Consider the following 13,890-nt stretch of genomic DNA (forward strand, 5'->3'; position numbering starts at 1 on the left):
CAAATAAATCCCAGAGAAAGGAGAAGGAAGGAACTAATCAAGATCAGAGCAGAATTGAATGACATAGAGACAAAAAGAACAATTCTAAGGATCAACCATTCCAGGAGCTGGTTCTTTGAAAAGATATATAAAATCGACAAGACTTTAAGCAGATTCATCAAGAAAAAAAAGGGAGAGGACCCAAATAAATATCGGAAATGAAAGAGGAGAAATAACGACTGATACCACAGAAGTACAAAGGATTATAAGAAACTACTATGAACAATTATATGCCAAGAAATTTGAAAACCTTGATGAAATGGACAAATTGCTAGAAAAGTATAATCTTCCAACACTGAATGAAGAAGAAGCAGAAAGCCTGAACAGACCAATAACAGCTGGGAAAATTGAAGCAGTAATCAAGAAACTCCTGGCACACAAAAGGCCTGGGCTAGACAGTTTCACAGGAGAATTTTACAAAACATTTAAGGAAGAGCTAACCCCTGTCCTTCTCAGACTATTCCAAAAAATGCAAGAAGAGGGAAGACTCCCAGACTCTTTTTATGTGGCCAGCATCACCCTAATCCCAAAACCAGATAAAGACACAACCAAGAAAAAAACTACAGGCCAATATATCTGATGGACAATGACGCCAAAATCCTCAACAAAATATTGGCAAACTGCATCCAGCAATACATTAGAAAGATCATCCACCATGATCAAGTGGGATTCATCCCAGGGATGCAAGGATGATTCAATATATGCAAATCAATAAATGTAAGGCATCACATAAACAAAAGGAAAGACAAAAACCACATGGTCATCTCAATAGATGTGGAAAAGGCATTCGATAAGGTCCAGAACCCATTTATCAGAAAAACACACAGCAAAATGGGAATAAAGGGAACATACCTCAACATAATATAGGCCATATATGGAAAACCTACAGCCAACATCATACTCGATGGGCAAGAACTAAAAGCTTTCCCACTAAGATCAGGAACAAGACAAAGATGTCCAGTTTCACCACCTCTATTCAACACAGTATTGGAAGTCCTAGCCACAGTGATCAGACAAGAAAAGGAAATAAAGGCATCCAGATTGGAAAGGAGGAAGTAAAACTATCATTGTTTGCAGATGACATGATAGTGTACATAGAAAACCCTACTGACTCCACCAAAAACTACTCAACCTAATAAGTGAATTTGGCAAAAGTACAGGATACAAAGTTAATATTCAGAAGTCAAAGGCATTTTTGTACACCAGCAATGAAATTGAAAAAGAAGAAATTGGAAAAACAATACAACTTGTTATAGCAAGAAGAAAAATAAAGTATCTAGGAATAAATTTATCACAGAAGGTAAAGACCTGTACACAGAAAACTATATAACACTGAAGAAATAAATTAAGGAAGACACAAATAAATGGAAGTATATAGTGTGTTCATGGACTGGAAGAGTTAACATCTTCAAAAATGTCCATACTACCCAAGGCAATTTATAGATTCATTGCAATCCTTATTAAAATACCAATGATGTATTTCACAGATATAGAACAGATATTTCAAAAATTTATATGGAACCATAAGTAACCCCGAATAGCGGCAGAAATTTTGAGAAAGAAGAACAAAGTAGGAGGGATCACAATACCAGACATCAAAGTATATTACAAGGCCACTCTAATCAAAACAATCTGGTACTGGCATGAGAACAGACACATATATCAGTGGAACAGATTAGAAAGCCCAGAAATAAGCCTAGGTCTATCTGGGCATCTAATATTTGAGAAAAAGGGCTGAAGCATAAAGTGGAGTAAAAATAGCCTTTTCAACAAATGCTGTTGGGAGAACTGGACAGGTACATGCAAAAAATTGAAATTTGATCACTAACTGACACCGTACACAAAAATAAACTCAAGATGGATAAAAGACTTAAATATAAGTCGCAACACCATTGAAGTCCTAGAGGAGAACATTGGCAGGAAACTCTCAGACATCCCACGCAGCAATTTTTTCACTGATATGTCCCCTAAAGCAAGGGACATAAAGGAAAGAATAAACAATTGGTAACTCATCAAATAAGAAACTCTGCATGGCTAAAGAAAACATCAGTAAAATGATAAGGGAGCTAATCCTGTGGGAAATTATATTTGCTAATGAAACATCAGATCGAGGTTTTAGCTCCAAAATATATAAAGAATTCGCACGACTCCACTCCAAGAAGTCAAAGGATCTAATTAAAAAGTGGGCAAAGGACCTGGGCAGACCCTTTCCCCAGGAAGAGTTACAGAGGGCCCAGAGAGACTTGAAAGGATGCTCAGCATCAGAGGCCATCGGAGAAATGTAAATTAAAACCAGCATGAGATACCACTTCACATCTGTCAGAATGGCCATCATAAACAGATCAAAAACAACAGGTGCTGGTGAGGCTGTGGAGAAAAGGGAACCCTAGTACACTGTTGGTGGGAATCCAGACTGGTGCAGCCATTGTGAAAACATTGTGGAATTTCCTCAAAAAACTAACAGTGCAACTGCCTTTTCATCCAGTGATTCCCTTGCTGGGACTACACCTTCAGAACTCCAAAATGCCATTTCTAAAAAACCTGTGCACCCCAACATTCATAGAAGCACAATTTACAATAGCCAAGTGTTGGAAGCAACCTAAATGCCCATCAGTAGATGATTGGATCACAAAACTATGGTACATGTACACAATGGATACTACACAGCAGAAAGAAGAGCTACTACCCTTTGTGACAGCATGGATGGAAATGGAGAGTATTATGCTAAGTGAAGTAAGCAAGCCGGTGGAAGACAAATACCATATGATCTCACCTATAAGCGGAACCTAATGAATAAAACAATCAAGGGAAGTATAAGCAGCAACATTGAAAGAAAAAAAGAAACTGTCAGAATCAAGAGGAAAGGAGTGGGTGGTGGGGAAAGGGAAGGGAAGGGTCAAGTCAAGGAACAAGTATAAAGGATCCTAGGACAAAGCTGAAGTGGCAAAGGATTGAAGGAGGGATGTGGCGGAGTGGGTCAGGGGAATGTGGTGGCTGGGAAGTGGAGACAAATGTATTTGAACAATAAAAAGAAATAAAATTAATTAAAATAAAATAAAATAAAATAAAATAAAGAAAATATTTTTATAAAAAGAAGAAAGGCCAGAGATCCTTCTCTCTTTACCAGTAGGTAGTAGGGGGCCATCTACATGCCAGAAATAGTGTTCTCACCAGGAACCACATCTGCAAGCACATAGACCTTAGACTTCCCAACATCTAGAACAGTGAGAAATAATTCCTGTTGTTTAACACACCCAGTCCATAGGGTTTTGTTATGGTAGCTGAGCTGTGTCAGGCACTGTAGCATTGGTTATATCATGGGGAAAAAACTCAGTCCCCAGATCTATGGAGTTTATTATCTGGAAGGATGAATGCATATTAAACAAAAAGTAAACACATAAATACATAGCTACATTATGTGATAATTGCTAAGAAAGAAAAGTAATGGAGTCTAAGAAAGAGAAAAATAGAAAAGGGTCATTTAAATTTAGAATTTTTTCTTTAATATACAGGTTTATTTTACAGAATTAATTACAGAATTAATATAATAATATACAGAATTATATTTTTAAATTTTATTGGGGATTTTCTAGATCATTTTAGTGATTTCTAATTTAACTTAATTATAGTGGTATTACATGCTCTTTAACATTTTACTCCTTTGAAATTTAGTAAGATTTAACTCTGTGACCAATGAATGATCCGTCTTGTTGGATATTCTATGAATACTTGAAAAAGAAGGTGTACTCTGCAATTGTTGGGTGCAGTGTTCTAGCAATGTCAAAAATGTCGTTAGTTGATAGTGTAATTTAAATTTTCCACAGCCTTACTGCTCTTTAGTTTATGTTAGTTTTTAAGAGAATAAAATTTAAATTTTGACTATTTTAGATTTTTCTATGTCTCCCATTATATTTGTCAGATTTTACCTAATAAAGTTTGATACTTCATTATTAGGTATATACATATTTAGAATTGTCCTTCTGGTGAAATTTAATCTTTTGTCCTTGTAATACCCTATGGCAGCATTTTCAACTGGTGAGCTGCAAAATAATTTAAAACATGCAATACCTGACTATTTAGTTAGGAGCACAGATCTCTTTTCTCTTAGACTGTCAAATTAAAAAAATGACAACAGCCAACATAACAATAGCTGTCTTCTGTGAATGAATCAAATTATACTTATTTTTTGTCAGATCAGCAAAAGATTACTTTTTTGATGTGCTGCAGAATTTTAGTAATTAGCTTACATGTGCCATGAGATGAAAAAAGTTGAAAATCACTGCTCATGGTGTAAAGTCTACTTTATCTGATATTAAGGGAGCTTCATCAGTTTTCTTTTGCTTACTGTTTTCACAGAATACCTGTTCTCTTTCCTCTCAACACACATGCACCTTTATGTTTAAAATGCTTGTAGACAGCATATTTTTCCCCTGTTTTATGCTTGTTAATGATAGAAGGTCTGATTTGATCAGACCTGTTACTCCATCATGGCATGCAAAGGAGGTGCCATGTTCTTTTTTATGACTGCCATTAATATGCAGTGCCTTCCCTTTTTCAGTTTGTAGTGCCCCAAAGGCAAGAGCTGATATGTAACTCTGTTAAAATGCATTTGTTAGATGCAACCAATTGCTTCAGGCTATTGGAATTTTAAAGATCTTTCTTTCTTTTCTTTTTTTTTTTTCCTAATCAGAGCCAGAGCTTTACAGGCTTCAGTGTGAATACACATCATTTGAAGACCTAATTAAATGCAGATTCTGTTTCAGGAGATTCTGTTTCAGGAGATCTAAGGTGAGGCTCCAATTTATGCCAGCATTGAGACTCTGTGTGCCACACTTTGAATAACAAAGGTTTACAGGACCTGCTAATTCACAACCACTCAGGTCTTCCATTTCTGAGGTTACAAATTTGAATGACTTGATGGTGGAAACTGGGCATGTGAGAGTGTGAAGCCAGGAGGGGAAAGTGAACCAAGAACAATAAAATTTAAATATTTTAAACATTATGCTCTCCGCAAAAGTTTATAAGGTAAATTCAGATCATATTCATCTGGTTATGATTCCTTTTCAATTTATTTATCCATATATTAGAATTTAAAATAGAATCCTCATATCTAAACTGAAAATGATCCACGTGTAAAGAGCCTTTAAGTTCAGCCAGCAAAGAGCAATTGATCCACCTTGGATTTGTCCATTACTTTTCAGATACAACACCAACAGCATGATCAATTAAAAAAAAACTTCATAAGTTGGCTTTAGTTGTCCTAATTGATAAATAGCCCTGTTCAGTTTATAGTTCCCCTTTTTTATCCACAAATATATCTTAAAATTGACATAGGTCTCATTAAAACCCATAGATATTTCTCTATTTTTTAAACATATATTATAGTTATATATAAACATATGTAATACATAAATATGTAATATAGAATATATACATATATAATATAATATATACATATATAAACATATATAATATACATTTTAAAAGTATCTATCATAAGACTTTCACTTACCAATATGTAAATTTCCTCCAAGTGTTTTTATGACTTAATAGTTCATTTCTTCTTAGCACTGAATAATATTCCATTGTTTGGATGTATCAAAGTTTATTCATCCATTCACCTACCGAAAAACATCTTGGTTGCTTCCACATTTCGGTAAATAAAGCTGCTATAAAGATTCATGTGAATGCTTTTATGTTGATGTATTTTCAGTTAATTGGAATATACACCAAGGACCCTGACTTCTTCTTGATCACATAGTATGAGTACATTTACTTTTGTAAGAAACTGTCAAACTTTCTTCTAAAGCAACTATACCATTTTGAATTACCACCAGCAATAAAGTAGAGTTTCTGCTGCTCCACATTCTCACCAGAGTTTGGCAGTGTCAGTATTTTGAATTGTGGCCATTCTAATAGGTGTATAGTGGTATCTTATTTTTGGTTTATTTTTCAATTCTTTAATGTTATATGATACTGAGCATCTTTTCATATGCTTTTTTGCCATCTGTATATCTTCTTTGGTTAGGTGTCTGTTCATATCTTTTGCTCATTTCTTAAAAATGGGATGTTTGTTTTCTTTATTACTGTATAAATAGTTCTTTGTATATTACTGATACATATTTTGCAAAGATTTTCTCCCAATCTGTGACTTGCCTTTTCATTTTAAGTGTCTTTGTCACAGAATTTTTTATGTTAATTAAGTATAACTTATCAATTTATTATTGATTTTTCTTTTGGATCTGAATCTAAGAAGTCATCATTAAACTCAAGGTCATCTAGAATTTCATTTTATCATAAAATTGCAAAAAATGATACACCTCTTAAAATCAAAAATTTAGAGAGAGGGAGAAAAACATCAATGTGTGGTTGCCTCTCACAGTGCCCTGACTGGGACTTGAACCAGAGACCCTTTGGTTCACAGGCTGGCACTCAATCCACTAAGCCACTTGAGCAGGGCTGGTTATTTCTTTACAACAAGATGATTGAAAGGAAAACTAACGGGATAAATTAGGCTACTGGTGAGTTCAGTTTTGTTTGTTCTTTTATTTTTCTCCTCTGAAAATGTGTAGATATGTGGGCATAAGAAAAAGCTCCTTTCAAAAAATCAAGACAGAATGATTCTAAACTCACTCTACAAAGCTAGCATTTCCATGACAGCAAAACAAAAGACATTATAAAAAGAAAATTATAGGCCAATGTCCTTGATGAATATAGATGCAAAAATTCTCAACAAAATACTAGCAAACTGGATTTGACAATGCATTACAAGGATTATACACCATGATTTAGTGAGAGTTATCCCAGGGATGCAAGGATGGTTTAACATCCATAAGTCAATCAATGAGATATATCACATTAACAAAATAAAGTATAAAATATTTACTTGCAATGTAACTATAAATATTTATGGGGGATTATAATTATTGCTGAATAGTTTTATATTAGTTTGAAAATGTATACGTTGAAGATCATTTGGATTAATAAGAGAGATACATTGATAGAAGACAAATATCAATCATACATCCTTCCAGGAACCTAATGAAATGATTAGGCAATTTTTTTTTAATTATAAAGAATAATGTATCGTAATTCTACGGAAGGATGCTACCAACTTATCAGATATTTTGGGGAGGTGGGAGCAAGTTAATGGGAACAATAATGGGAGACTCAAATTTATCCTGCATCATCTCAGAGGATTTTCTTTTACATCTACATTGACAAAGAAGTGCAAAGTAGCAGCAATAATTGGTAATGAAGGCCCCTAGTTTCCTCTGGGCTCTGCAGGGTACAGTGCACAGAAATCCCAGTTCACTGACATTTGTCTCTGATATGGAGAATAGAAATACCAGAAAAATTGTTTTAAAAAAAAGAAAGCTACATTATGGACTTTCTTACTGTTGAAGGGCTGGATAGATCAGAATTCTAGAAACAGAAACTCTGTCACTAGGGCCAAAACTCAGAAGAAGAAGTTTTCCACTAAGCACAGGACTGGTTATAGCAATTTATATCACAGTCTCTACCTATATTTCCAAAGTTAAGTTCTGAGAGGATGATCTACCTGTAGCCAGTTGTACTATTGGGTCATCCAAGAAGACCCTATCTATCTGTTTATGAAAGGGTTTATACTGAAGGAAAAGCAAACTAAATATCAAAAAGAACAGTGTGAAGGCAAAAAAAGAGATGCAACATTTAAAATAATGTATAAATATATATTATATTTCATTAAAGATTCTAAAAACATAGTTAGAAAAATATATGCTGAGAAAATGAAGTAAAATTTTTAAAATATTTGTTTCTCTATAATTCATTATAGTAAGGACTCTTGCCATAAACAGTAGCTAAGAAATAAAAGAAATACTAACAGAGTTGGAGGAAGAGTTGATCAAAGAGAATACAAAAGATAGGGAGAACTCACAGCAAAAACAAATAAAAAATAATAATGACCCTGGAAACAAGACAAAGATAAATGGGAAAGATAAAGTAGATAGGAAAGATTTAATAGATGACAAAATTATTGAGCTAAAGTTCAAGTTTCTTTTTGCATATAAATAGGAATCATGGAATTCCAAGCATAATTAATAACAAGTAAGTTGACTCTTTATTAAATATTGATGGATGTTTTAAAATTAAAGGATGTTAGTAAGGTTAACTACAAAGAAGAAAGCACATGAAAAGAGCAGAAGTAGAGGAGGAAAAGGAAAAGAAAGAGGATAATAGAAAAAAGGAGAAAAAGAATCCTAAGGAGGAAGAAGTGGAAAAGAAGGGGGAAGGAGAAAGATGAAATGGAAGACATGGAAAAACTGAAAAATGAGAAGAGGAAGACATGCAGGAGGAAGAAGAGGAAGGGCAGAGAAGAGGGAGAGGAGAAAGAAAAGAGGGAGGAGAAGAAGGAGAAAAAGGGGAAGTGAGGAGGTGAAGAAGGAGATGAGACAAGAGAATGGAGCGGGGAGGAGGGAAAGGGGGACAGGGAATAAAACAGATGAAAAAAGAGCATGATGGATGGAACTGGAGAGCATCATGCTAAGCAAAATAAGCCAGGGGGAGAAAGACAAATACCATATGATCTCACCTATAAGTGGAACCTAACCAACAATACAAAGATTCAAGGAAAATAAGACCAGCAACACTGAAAGGAAAAGAAATCAACAGAGACAAGAGGGAAGGGGGGGGGGGGAAGAAAGGGAAGGGGAAAGTCAAGGAACATAAAGCAAGGACTCATGGACAAAACCAAAGGGGAAGAGCTGAGGGAGGGAAGGAGGGAGGGGGCAAGGGAAAGTGGTGGGGGGTAGGCAGAGACAAATGTATTTGAAAAAATAAATTAAAAAAAAAACTTAAAAAAAGAGTATGAGAAAGAAGAAAGAGAAGGGGGGAGAGGAGGAAGAGAAGAAGAGTTAGGGAAGGGAAGGTGGAGAAGGGGGGAAAGGAAGGATAGAAAGGAGATGGAGAAAAAGAGGGAAGATAAAGTAATTAGTGGAAATGAAAGGAAAGGAAAGAGGAGGTGAATGGAACATTCTCATGATTCTCTATGGCATTACATATAGACGGAGCAATGGAACAAATTCTATGGAATTCAGGCAATGGTGTAAATTCTATGCAATATTAGGGGGAAAATTATGACACAAAAATATATACCCAGATAAGTTTCATTCATGTATATATGCAACAGAAAAACATTCTCAGATGTGTTATCATAGAAAATATATCACTCTTGCTAAAATATATTGCTCAAAGGGCTACTCTAACTGGACAAAAATTAAGCAAAATAAAGATATGACTAATGGCTAAATCACTGAATAAAGAGACAGTCAGCAAGCATTGAAACCACTGGAACATAGAATTCAATCCAAGTAATGACTACATGGATGAGATAAAACAAAAGAATGAAAATGCCAAATATATATATCTTAGAGAAACCATAAAAAATTTAATATGAAGAAAAGAAAGGACCATAGTAAATTCGGTCTAAAATCTTAGATTCTATCAACAAAAAAAATTGTTAAGTGGAAAGAGAGAAGGAAATTAAGCTATTTTAGTATCATCTTACATAGGAAGAAATATAACTTTATGGTTTCACTCTTGATTCTGAAAGGGAAATAGCTGTATACAGTATTATCTTGATATCAAAACCAACCAAAAACAGCACAAAAATAAAAGTATAAACTAATATTTCTAATGAATTTAGAACTGAAAATCCTCAACCAGAATATCAGCAAAATCCAACAAATGAAGAGAATTATAAACCATGTCCACATTAGATTCATTCAATGTGTACAATATCTAAAAAACAATGTAATCTACTGTGTTTATAAGCTTAAGAAGAATATCTGATCATGTCAATCAACATGCAAAAGGCATTTGACAAAATTCAATACTCATTCATAGTATATATTCTTACCAAGTTATAACCTATTGGTTTAATGCAATTACAACTGAATTAATGAAATTCCTGTTGAAACCACAGAAAAGTTTTTTTATAGATGTAGGCAAGCTTATTCCAAAATTTACATGGAAAGATGCAGGCCCTAGAATAGTTAAAACAATCTTAACAAAAAAGAATAAAGTGAGAGGAATTACTCTGGCCAATATTAAGCCTTACTATTAGCTACAGCATTCAAGAAGTGTTGTATTGGCAAAGGGATAGGCACATAAATCAATGGAACTAAACAATGAACTTAGAAATAGACCCACACTAATATGCCCAACTGATTTCTAACAAATTCCTAAATAAAGGAAGGTATCTTTTTTAATAAACAGTGCTAGATCAATTGGGTATCCATAGACAAAAAATAAATTAATAAATAGAACTCAACCTAAATCTTATACAAAAATTAACTCAAAATTGATTGTAGACTGAAATATAAAATGTAAAACTACAAAACCTTTAGTGTAAATGAATCCCAAAACAGGAGATTATCTTCAGGGTTCAGGGCTAGGCAAAGAGTCAGACTTGACACCAAACTCATGACCCACAAAATAATAAATTCATAAACTAGACCTCATAAGAATTAAAAACTTTTATCTGTGAAAGACCTTGTTAAGGGTTTGAAAAGACAAACTACAGAGAAATAGGAAATATTTTCAAAGGACTGGTATTTATATAAAGAACTTTCAAAACTCAACAGTAATAATCAAACAATCCATTCAGAAAATGGGTAATATACATAAAGAGATATTTTACCAAAGAGGATATACAGATAGCAATAAGCACCTGTAAAGGTGTTCAGCATAATTAGTCATTAGGGAAATGTAAATTAAAATATCATGAGATATCACTCCATTTCTATCAGAATGGTAAAATACAAAAAATGACAACACTAAATGCCAGCAAAGATACAAAGAAATTGGGTCATTCCTACATCACTAGTAGTAACGTAAAATGGTAATTACTATAGGAAGTAGTTTGACAGTTTCTTATAAAACATAGCATGCAGTTACCGTACAACCCAGCAATTGCACCTTTGGATATGAATAAAAACAAATGTTCTCAGTGGCTTTATTCATAATTGCCAGAAACTGACAACTACCCAGATGTCCGTCAATAGGTGAATCATTAAAGAAAATGGTATACACCAGGCACTACTGAGAAACAAAAAGCAATCGACTATTAATATACACAACAACGTAATGAATCTCCAGATAATTATGCTAAATGAAGAAGCCAAGCCCAAAAGTTATGATTTCATTTATATAACATATTTGAAATGACAAAATTTTAGAAATAGAGAACACACTAGCAGTTCTAGGGGTTAAAAAGAGAACTGGAGGGAAGAAGTTTAAAGGAGAGGGGTGTGATTATAAAAGGATGACACAAGGTATCCTTATAGGGATAAAATTGTTTAGATCTTTGCTGTGATGATAGATACACAAACCTACAAATGTGACAAGATTGTATAAAACCAAATGTGTGCACAAACACACACACACACACACACACACACACACAATACAGAAGTGAATACAAGAGAACTCCAAACAGAATCAATTGTATTCATGTCAATACAATGTTACCATTGAAGGAAACTGATTAAAGAATGAGATCTCTCTGCAGTATTTCTACAACCACATATAAATCTATAATCATCTCCATAAAAATGTCAATTAAAAAACCTAGATATCATATTGAATTTTGAATCCTACACAAGGAGTCTGAATGCTTATAAACAAGGCAGTTGGATAAATGGTGACAGAAGGAGACTTGACTTTGGGTGGTGAATACACAATACATACACAGGTGAAATTCATCTTGAAACTTATATAATTTTATTAACCAATGTCACTCCATAAATGCAATAATAATTTTTTTTTAAATAGGCAGTTGGGAGCCATAGAAGCTGGTTGAGGATGAATGACTTGATTAGTGCTGTGGATCAAAAGAATCCATGCAATGATAATGCGTATGATGAATTAAAGGAGAAATTACTTTAGGCAGGGACACAGAAAACCATAATGAGGGATCAAGTAAGAGGTGATCCGGAAACAGATGCTGTACCCTTGGAAGCATAGGACAGATCTGTGCCTGTGGTCACTTCAGCAAACACATGTCCAACATACATTCACTTTGTCCAAGTTCTTTGGTAATTTGAACAGGTGGAAATCTGATCACAAAACAAAGGCATTTCCATATTTTTAACATTTTGGTAAAATGAAGAAACATTTTTAGTCCTTGGTTTCAATATTTTTATAATTTTATAAATATAAGTTAAATAAGTTTTCTAATCACTGAAACAATTAGTATATCTTAAAATTTTGAGGTGTTTGAGGTTTGATAAATATATTAGACTTATGGTTTTAATTAATTTTAAATGAATGTTTAGAAAAATTGATTAAATGTTTAAATGTCTGAGAAAATTCAACTTGTTAATTTTCAGTGTTTTGATTTATTAGTCTAAGAAGCATTTAAATGTTTAGAGAAATATTATTTAATGAATTTATACATTTATTTAATTGGGCATGAAATAAAATACAACAGGAACGAAGCTCTTCATGCATTAAATAAGAGCTTCTCTACCTCTGTGGCACCAAGTTAGCATCGTCTCTTTACAGCATCTCACAGCTGAATGGCCCCAGCTCTGGAAGGAAAAATAGTCTTACCTTATGGGATTGTCCATCCTGGACACTGTGAGGAAGGCAGCAAGATTGGCCGTGTAGGAGGAGCACACAATGAGGGTGAAGAGCCACCAGCTTCCCATTACAATGCGCATGGCCATGGAGTTCACTGAGGATTCACCACCTGTGGGAGGCAGGCAAAGTAGATTGGCCCTGGGCTTCCACTCTCATTCCCCTCCCCACAGAGGTGCTCTGGGCATAGAGAGCCTCCACTGGTGATGGGCTGGGGAGCAGCAAAGTGATGCCAGCTTCTTATCAGGGGCAGTGGCAATTCTGGGAAAGAACCCTAAGACCACCAATCTTGGAAAGGGATGGAGAACATAAAATATGGAAAAGCCAGGATTGGTCTTTTACTGATGTGATATTTGTCAAAACACCAAGGATAAAGTTCTAATATCAAAATCTTCTAGTGAGGAAACTCTACCTCACTGTGTTGAGAACTTCCATGCCACAACCTAGTTGATATAAGGTCCCTTTCCAATTTCAACTTCCACAGAGTAGTCTCAAGAATTCTATACATATAGAATTACCTTCTTCCCAGAGGGCTCCTTAGCTTTCTTTTAAGCCTCAGAAATAAGATATATGAAATAATTTATTAATATTCAGCCCTCACTAGATAACGTTCTTCCCTAGGATTTTCAGAAATTACTGCATATGACTTTCCAGCAGAAGCTACCTCTTTGAGGTCAGTTTTTTCCTCCTTGGTCCCTTATGTGGTAGCAGAAGAAAAAAAAAAAAGCTTCTTACTGACTATTCTTATATAACCTCGTAAACCAATGATATACGTCTTCCATGGTTCAAAAGGGGCCAAGACTCATATTCAGAACCCAATTTGTTGTTACTGGTCAAAATTGCACAATCCTGTAACTCTGCAGGCATTTCCTTGACTTATCAGAGATAGGAGACATCGTACCTCAAGAGTGGTTGGAGTACTGCTTAGATGATTGGAAAAACAATTGTAATGTTTTTCCTGTGAAGACTTCCAATTTAAGCAAGATTCAGTTTCATTTCACAACCCCCTGTGCATAGCAATCAATCTAATGTGGGAGGGGAAGAAAGTGCCAAGCAGAACTCCAAAGTTAATTTTATCTGAAGTGGAGAATCAGGATTTGAAGTTCCTTGTTATCATTTCATTTATTTTTATTTGATGTTACTCAGAGAAATTGGGTGCAGCATAATTCCAGTACCGTCCTAGAGATTAAATAAAATTGCATTTAAAATGACTTTGGCAACACACATCTA

General features: G+C 34.4%; 1 protein-coding gene across 2 annotated transcripts in view; it reads right to left on the bottom strand.

Annotated features, from left to right (window-relative positions):
- The window catches only part of GRID1 (glutamate ionotropic receptor delta type subunit 1), a 714,118-nt gene that overhangs the window by 103,996 nt on the left and 596,232 nt on the right, over positions 1–13,890 (bottom strand). For both annotated transcript variants that reach the window (XM_054580465.1, XM_054580464.1), the window contains one exon: positions 12,634–12,772. In XM_054580465.1, coding sequence (XP_054436440.1) covers positions 12,634–12,772 — 139 coding nt within the window. The remainder of the gene's footprint in view (positions 1–12,633; positions 12,773–13,890) is intronic.

The sequence above is a fragment of the Pteronotus mesoamericanus genome, unplaced genomic scaffold, assembly GCF_021234165.1.
Source record: "Pteronotus mesoamericanus isolate MK-2021 breed Mesoamerican mustached bat unplaced genomic scaffold, CSHL_Meso_final contig_59, whole genome shotgun sequence".
NCBI classification, from domain to species: Eukaryota; Metazoa; Chordata; class Mammalia; order Chiroptera; family Mormoopidae; genus Pteronotus; species Pteronotus mesoamericanus.